The 7,774-nt window shown below is 34.0% G+C and overlaps 1 protein-coding gene across 1 annotated transcript; it reads left to right on the top strand.

Moving 5' to 3' along the window:
- Positions 1-337: 337 nt before the first annotated feature.
- On the top strand, positions 338-871 carry myl13 (myosin, light chain 13; the record flags this gene model as incomplete). Its single annotated transcript, XM_024273996.1, is given in 2 exon segments — positions 338-511; positions 578-871. Coding segments are annotated over 2 exon segments (281 nt in total), but the record flags the coding sequence as incomplete, so codon positions are not given.
- Between the last annotated feature and the right edge of the window lie 6,903 nt (positions 872-7,774).

The following is a 7,774-nucleotide window of genomic DNA, read 5'->3' as shown; positions in this document are numbered from 1 at the left end:
ACCTGTATTAATCCAGGCAGGACAGATTAAGAACATTGTTATTCACAACTGTGGGTCTGGCAAAAGGCAAGACCTTTTGAGAAAAGAAAGAAAAAGTTTACAAGAACAAGAAATAAAATTAATAGAATAAGATAAAAACACAAACTAAAATCATTGCAGCTTTTATCGTGAAAATGGTCATTAAAATGGGTTTTAAAATCCCTTTATGAGATGAAAGCATCCACTCTGAGAGTAATTCCAGTCTCAGCAGATTGAAAAGACCAAAAAAGTGAAGAGTTTGATTTCTGGACTGTTAATTGGATCAGAATAGTTAAATCTGTTTCAATTTTTACCGCAGACATGCAAACCAAGATGCTCGACTTTGACCAGTTCCTGCCCATTCACCAGCACATCTGCAAAGCGAAGGACCGCGGCACATTTGAGGACTTCGTGGAGGGTCTGAGGGTCTTTGACAAGGAAGGGAACGGCACCGTCATGGGAGCAGAGCTCCGGCACGTCCTGGCAACACTGGGTAGGTTCTTCACTGACACTCCAGTTCCACCAAACCTACCCGAGCTGACCGGTCTCCTGCTTCCAGGTGAAAAGATGAGGGAGGATGAAGTGGAGCAACTGATGCAGAACCAAGAGGATGCGAACGGCTGCATCAATTACGAAGCTTTTGTAAAGTACATTATGGCATCCTAAGAAAAAAGCTGATTGACATTCAGGTGCTTCATGACAGGACATATTAAAGCCAACAAGGGTCACCTCATTCTGTAAAAAAACATTTTTCATTTTCTTCATTTTCGATCTAACTCATAAAAATGTCACTTTGTTTTCTGTACATCCATGTGCTGATCCTGCAAAAATAAACACATTTGTTGAGATAATATTCTGTTTTGATGTTCTGATGCTTAACAATTGAGTGCTCCGTAAGAAAAAGCTTTCAAGTCGTAATTCAAGTCCCCAAACTATGGCCCGCGGGCCGGATCTGGCCCTACTCCATATCTGGCCCCGCCCCTAAACTGTTTTGGCTAAATTGGAAATTTTTCATGTTTTTCAGGCTAATTTGGAGTTTAGCTAATATTTTAGCTTTATGCTAGCTGTTTTAGCTAAATTAGACATTTTTAAGTTTTTCAGGCTAATTTGGAGTTTAGCTAAAATGTTAGCTTCATGCTAGTTGTTTTAGCTAAGTTAACATTTTTTTCAGTTTTTTAGGCCACTTTGGAGTTAAGCTAATATTTTAGCTTTATGCTAGCTGCTTTAGCTAAATTTTAAATTTTTCAGTTTTTCAAGCTAATTTAAAGTTTAGCAAACTTTTAACTTTATGCTGGCTCTTCTGGCTAAATTAGATTTTTTTTTTTTTTAGTTTTTCAGGCTATTTTGGAGTTTAGTTAACATTTTAGCTTTATGCTAGCTGTTTTAGCTAAATTAGACATTCTTCTACTTTTTTAGGCTAATTTGTCATTTACCTAATATTTCAGCTACATGCTAGCTGTTTTGGCTAATATACGCTTTTTTCCCATTTTTTAGGCTATTTTGAAGTTTAGCTAATATTTTAGCTACATGCTAGCTGTTTTGGCAAATTTTGATTTTTTTTTTTAGTTTTTCGTCTAATTTGGCTCTTGGCCAATATTTTTGCAAGCTTTCAGCTTCAGTATTTTAAGCTATCAATTTAAGCATCTTCAGCTATTAATTTATCTCAGAAAATGCCATATATCTAGTTTTAAAAATGTTTTAGTATTATTTTTTCTGTGAATATTAAAGAAATACATTATTTAAAATTTGGCCATGTGGCTTTCAGGAAATTAAAGAAAAAAAGAGTTGTGTGGCCCTCACAAGAAAAAGTTTGGGGACCCCTGTCGTAATTTAAAAAACAAAAAAAGCAAATTTTAAAAATAAATGTAAAAAAATATTTATGTTTTTTATTTGTCTGAACAAATATCTTAACCCTTTAACACTTGAGGCGTCTTCAAGATAATCTAACTTTTCAACCGTTAACATGATCAACGTCATTCCAGCAGATTCTGAAGGAGGAAAGCGGCGGGCTTTTCTCCTGCAGATTCAGAATCTGTTGGAATGACGTTGTTCGTGTTAATGGATGAAAAGTTACAGTAAATCAAAGAACATAAACACTGGAGCTCTGGAGTTAAAACGTTAAAATGTGAGTGAAATGCAGATTTTTTTTTTTTTTACTATTTTCTTATAATTTCTTTCACAAATACATCTAATTAAATGTATTCATATTATTCATCAAGTATTTTTTTTTCAACTTAACATCCATTCTTTCTCTTGATGAAATCACATCCAAAAATAGTGGTACTTCCCCTATGTCACCAGCAGAGGGAGCTGTTGCTCCACAATTCCTCAGTTTAAGTCTAAATTTAGAGCCTCTGTAAATACTGCAGGATTAAGGTAAAATGCCATTCCTTTGCGGAATGAATGGAAAAACCTCAAAGCATGATTGTGGTCTCTGCCTCCCAGCAGATGCAGATTCAAAGCTTCAGTCCTATTTCCAGCTCACAAATGAGGCCCTGCTGACCCCCAAGGTGCCACAACTCAACCTCCCAGTTGTGCCATGCTGTCACTGAATGTGTTCTAATCTACTCATCCACTTTGTTCAGATTCAGACAGTCAGTCCAGCTGTCATGTAGCAGGAGATAGAGCACACTCCTGACGGCGTGATGGTTCATCAGGGGGCTTTCCAAACACTAATTACATTTTTTATTTGTGTCAGAAAGTGGAAAAGTTAGTTTGACGAAGCTCCTGACTCCACATGCGCACAACATTATTGTTTTGTTGTGGTTTTATTGTTTTATGCCTAAATAGAATTGTTTCAAGAAAAAAAAGGAATTTATTTTCAAAGATGTTGGCTGACGGATAATTTATCCCTGCATTCAATGTTTTGAAGGCATTTTTTAAAAATAAAGATAAATAAAATGTGGAAAGAATATTAGACAAAAAAATGTTTGGATTTCAGGCGTCAATTGATTAAAAAAATTATTCAGATTAACCCAGTTTTTACTTTACTTTCTCTCTGAACTGATGCTTTATTTAACCCATCATGACGATGAGTATGTATATATATATATATATATATATATATATATATATATCGCTTTCCTTTGCCTCTTCAGTCAAGGTCGGACACTGGCTCAGCTATGTGTTGTCGTGTTACTATGACAACCGTCTGCATAACTTATCAAATAGTTTGGTTTTGTGAAAATGTGATCTAAACAATAAAAAAAAAGGTAATAAAAATCAAATTTTGTACATAACCATTTTAAAAGCGGGATAATGTACTACCAATTGTACATTATCGGAAATTAATGCACCCAGTGGAAGCCTGAGTGGAATTAATTAGCTTTAAATGAATGAATGAAAGAATAAAATGGTTTATTTCAAGCAATCAGATAATAATACATTAATTAGACACATATTACATGATCAATTAATTAGCTTTAAGTAATTAAGCTCCTGTTGTTTCACAGGACATGCAGAAAATATATATTGCTAAGTACTACATAAACACGAACACATGTTCAATAAACTTGTTCAGTAGACATAGACAATGGACCGAAGATACAGACAGTGGACACAAAAACATATTTTTGGCACAAATGGAGCTCCGTACAGCCCAGCCTCAGCCAGACTCTGCCTTCAGTGGCTTCAAGGGAAATTGAGTTTGAGAGCCCTGTTATACGAACTACATTTTCTTGATTTTGATTGGCTAAATTACAATAAACCGTTAAAAATCTGTGATTTGACCTTTAGAGGTGATATATTATATTTGGTTATATTTCCTGTTCACATAATTTAAATTTGGAAGTTTTCAATGAGCTTTTTATGCAAGAATTTTATATGAATTCAGATCAAATGTTGACAAAATGTATTTTTTTCTTTTCTTGTATTTGTGTTGTATGTATGTGTATTGTATTTGTATAGTGTTTTTCCTACTCCTTTCCATACGTTTTTTGATATGTAAAACTCAATCGCACTTTGCAATTTCAGCAATCTTGGTATCAAAACGTTCAGCTCCTTCAGTACATTACTGCTTGTATTTTTGGTTTTCATAAACTTTATAATTTTTGAAATATTGAACAAAATATGCCTCATAGGAAATGAACGAGAAAGTCTTCAAATTTCAATTTTTTAAGTAGATTAGCAACAAACCTTTAAATATATTCATGGACTATGTTTTTATCTTTATAGTAAATTTCACAAGATTTGTAGTTTAGCTAATATTTTAGCAACAGGCTAACGTTTTTGACTAATTTAGTTCACAAGGGAAGTTCAGGATATTTTGGAGTTTAGCTAGTATTTTAGTAATGTGGTAGCTTTTTTTATTTATTTTTTTATTTTGCTAAAATGTCATCCACAGAGGTTTTTATGCTAATTTACAATTTAGATAATATTTCAGCTAAAGGCTAATGATTTACAGTAGCCTAATTTGTTATATACTGGGGGTTTTATAGGCTAATTTAGAGTTCAGCTTCTATTTTAGAAACAGGCTAACGTTTTTTGACTAATTTAGTTTACTGAGGAATTTCAGGCAATTTAGAGTTTAGCTAGTATTAAAGCAAAATGCTAACATTTTTGGCTATTTGTTTTCTATAGGTTTCTATAGGGTAACTAGACTTTAGCTTCTATTTTAGCAAAATGCTAACATTTTTGGGTAATTTGTTTTATCAGCTAATTAGAGTTTAGCTTCTCTTTTAGCAACAGGCTAACGTTTTTGACTAATTTAGTTTACAATGTAATTTAAGGCAACTTGGAGTTTAGCTGGTATTAGGCAAAATGCTAACATTTGTGGCAAATTTGTTATCTATAGGTTTCTATAGGCTAATTAGACTTTAGCTTCTATTTTAGCAACATGCTAAATTTTTTGGTTAATTTATTTTATCGGCTAATTAGACTTTAGCTTCTATTTTAGCAACATGCTAAAATTTTTGGTTAATTTGTTTTATCAGCTAATTAGAATTTAGCTTCTCTTTTAGCAACAGGCTAACGTTTTTGACTAATTTAGTTTACAATGTAATTTCAGGCAATTTAGAGTTAGATAATATTTTAACTAAAGGCTAATGATTTACAGTAGCCTAATTTGTTATCTACTGGGGTTTTTATAGGCTAATTTAGAGTTTAGCTTCTCTTTTAGCAACATGCTAACGTTTTTGACTAATTTCAATTACTGAGGAATTTATGCTTTTTTGGAGTTTAGCTAGTATTTAAGCAACAAGCTAGCTTTTTTGGCTAATTTGGCATCTATTGAGGTTTTTTGGGGCCTAATTGGGAGTTCAGCTCATATTTAAGTGATGCACTAAATATTTTTGCAAAATTGGCATGTAGGGATTTTTAAGCAATTTTACTACAAATTTTTCATTAATTGAGGTCAAAATTCAAAATTCTTATTTTAACACAAGTTGCAGTCTGTTAGAAAATTGAACATTTTGGAAATAGCTTTTGCATTTTTGGCAAATCCCTTCAGCAATCAAAGTAAATTCCGACATCATTTTCAGCAAAGCTCTTCAGCATCTTCTGTGGCTACTTAACAAAAAACATTCACACGAGCATTATTACAGGTAATGCAACTTTTCTAGTTTCAAATGTAGTCTTTAAATATGTAATTAGGGTAAAATTTATTTAGATATAATTCTATTCCATGCAAAAACTGACAAATATTCCATTGGAAAAACAAAAGCAAATCATTAAATAGTTTATTTGCATTAAAACAGTTCAATGAATGCATTTTCACCTCAAGTTTGGATCATAAGATATTTATAGTTCTCAGGAGATCCAGTAAAACCTCTGATTCCAAATAATGAGTCACCTTTAAGCTTTCGATCCACCCAAAGTGTTTGAGGTGCGATTTTTGAGAGATTCAAGCAGAGAAAATCTTCCCAGTGAAAGAAAGCACTTTTGCTCTTCATGCTGCACAGAACAATTAAGAGGATTACTCAGTAAAACGAGCTTTTATTGAGCTGCGTCAGAGTCTCTGCTCATTGTTCAGGAATATACAACTTGTCAAGTCTTGAGGGCTCTGGGTAAAGCCTGTAGTTTCTGCTCCATTTCACCCCAAGTCAGCATGAAATGTAGGAAACTGTATCCAGCAGGCACTCTCTCAGGGCATCTTTCCCTCCATGACTAATTTAGTATAATTATATTTTTATATATCTTCATCTATGTTTGTAAGTCAGCCAATTACATGCCACAGTTGGAGCAGAGCTGCAGCCATCCTCATCATTATGAGTGTGTATTTGCATAAAGCGTCACTGGACGGCTGAGCAGCTTTTGTGCACAATTTGTGCTGAAAAAAGTGTGTTAAGCGACTGTTTTTACAGAATATTTTAACTTTTTCGTCATCAAAATCCCTACTTTTGATAAGGAATCAGAACAATTAGTAGTAGAACTATATTTTATTATCATTTTTTCACATAACCAGAAGTATTTAGTAACAACAAGATACAGCTTTTGTTTCCCACAAAAAATTATTCTGTTGTTTTTAAGGCAACATGGGTGATTCGACTTTTTTTTTTTTTCCTGAAAAAATGTAAAACAGTTCCGTACGAAAAAAGGTTGAGATGGTTGAAAAAACGTTGACACGATCCAGTAGAAAGACGGACACAAATGTGTGCGTGTCGGTCTCTTTGGTGAGTTTGAAAGGACGTTTTCCCGCTTTAATGTCGTTGGATCCTCTGACGGAATGGAACAGAAGGAGGTCGCGTGAGGGTGTGCAGGGATGAAGCTGAACATGTTCCCATGCTGCAGCGCTGCAGGTAAAATATTTACATCAAATCACTCTGCGTGATTAATTTTTAATACCGCAGCAGTCAAACGGCACACCGACAACAAATGTTTTTTTTTTTTTTTTTTGTAAAAAAAAGGTTACAATTCTGAAAATGAAGATGCATCCAAACGTTTTGTTCCATACAATAATTTTTCCAAATATAAATAAATAAATAAAAACTCCATGAATAATAAATACAACAATAGAAAACAAGATTATACATTAAAAATGGGCTCTGTTAATTTGGGAAATAGAGGAACAAACAGCACAGACGATATACTGGATAAACACAACAACGTCAGGAAAAAATGAGGGTTTGTTCTGTTTACAGTATACAGAAATAAGTTTTTCCAACATTCAGAATCCAACAAGATAAGAGCATTAAAAACAATTAAGAAGGTGGTTCCATCTTTTGTAATCCGGCCTATCATATAGAAGAAAGAACCAAAGTTTTCGGTGGATGTTTCTATTTCTGCTGCGTGATAAGCCTTTGGAGATCCGGGCAGAGTTTGTTGACCTTAGCAGAGAAAGTCTTTAGGGAAATGGCTGCTTCCCCCCTCCATCAAGCCGCTCTTTCTTTCCAAGCAGAAGCTTAGTTGTGACACCGATTATGAGAAAGCCACAAAGATTTCATAAAGCCAAGAGAATTTAATCTGCTTTCAGTGCGCAAGCTCCATAAATCCATGCTCGGCACTTAATGTACTGTTTGTATACATTACATAATGAGAGAAAATCCCGTTCACCTCACAAAAAACATGTATTGTTTGGAAAAAGTGGTGGTAGTGCTTCGTGATCAGTTTATTTTCGGTTGAAAAATAGTGTTTTAACGTGTTCCTGAACAGTTTTTCTGACGATGGAGAAACAAAATGTATCTAAAAAAATTGAATTTTTGAGTGTTTTCTTTTTTAAATTGTCGTAAATCGGGAGCAGATGAGGAAACGTAGTTTTAAAAGGATGTAGAAAATATCCTGGGCGGGGCCTCAAGCTCCCTGCTCCGCCCCTACGTCTCAG

This window comes from Oryzias melastigma, linkage group LG17 (genome assembly GCF_002922805.2).
Source record: "Oryzias melastigma strain HK-1 linkage group LG17, ASM292280v2, whole genome shotgun sequence".
In the NCBI taxonomy this organism is placed as follows: Eukaryota; Metazoa; Chordata; class Actinopteri; order Beloniformes; family Adrianichthyidae; genus Oryzias; species Oryzias melastigma.
The sequence above is the reverse complement of the archived record's forward strand: the minus strand, read 5'-3'. Positions and strand labels throughout refer to the sequence as shown.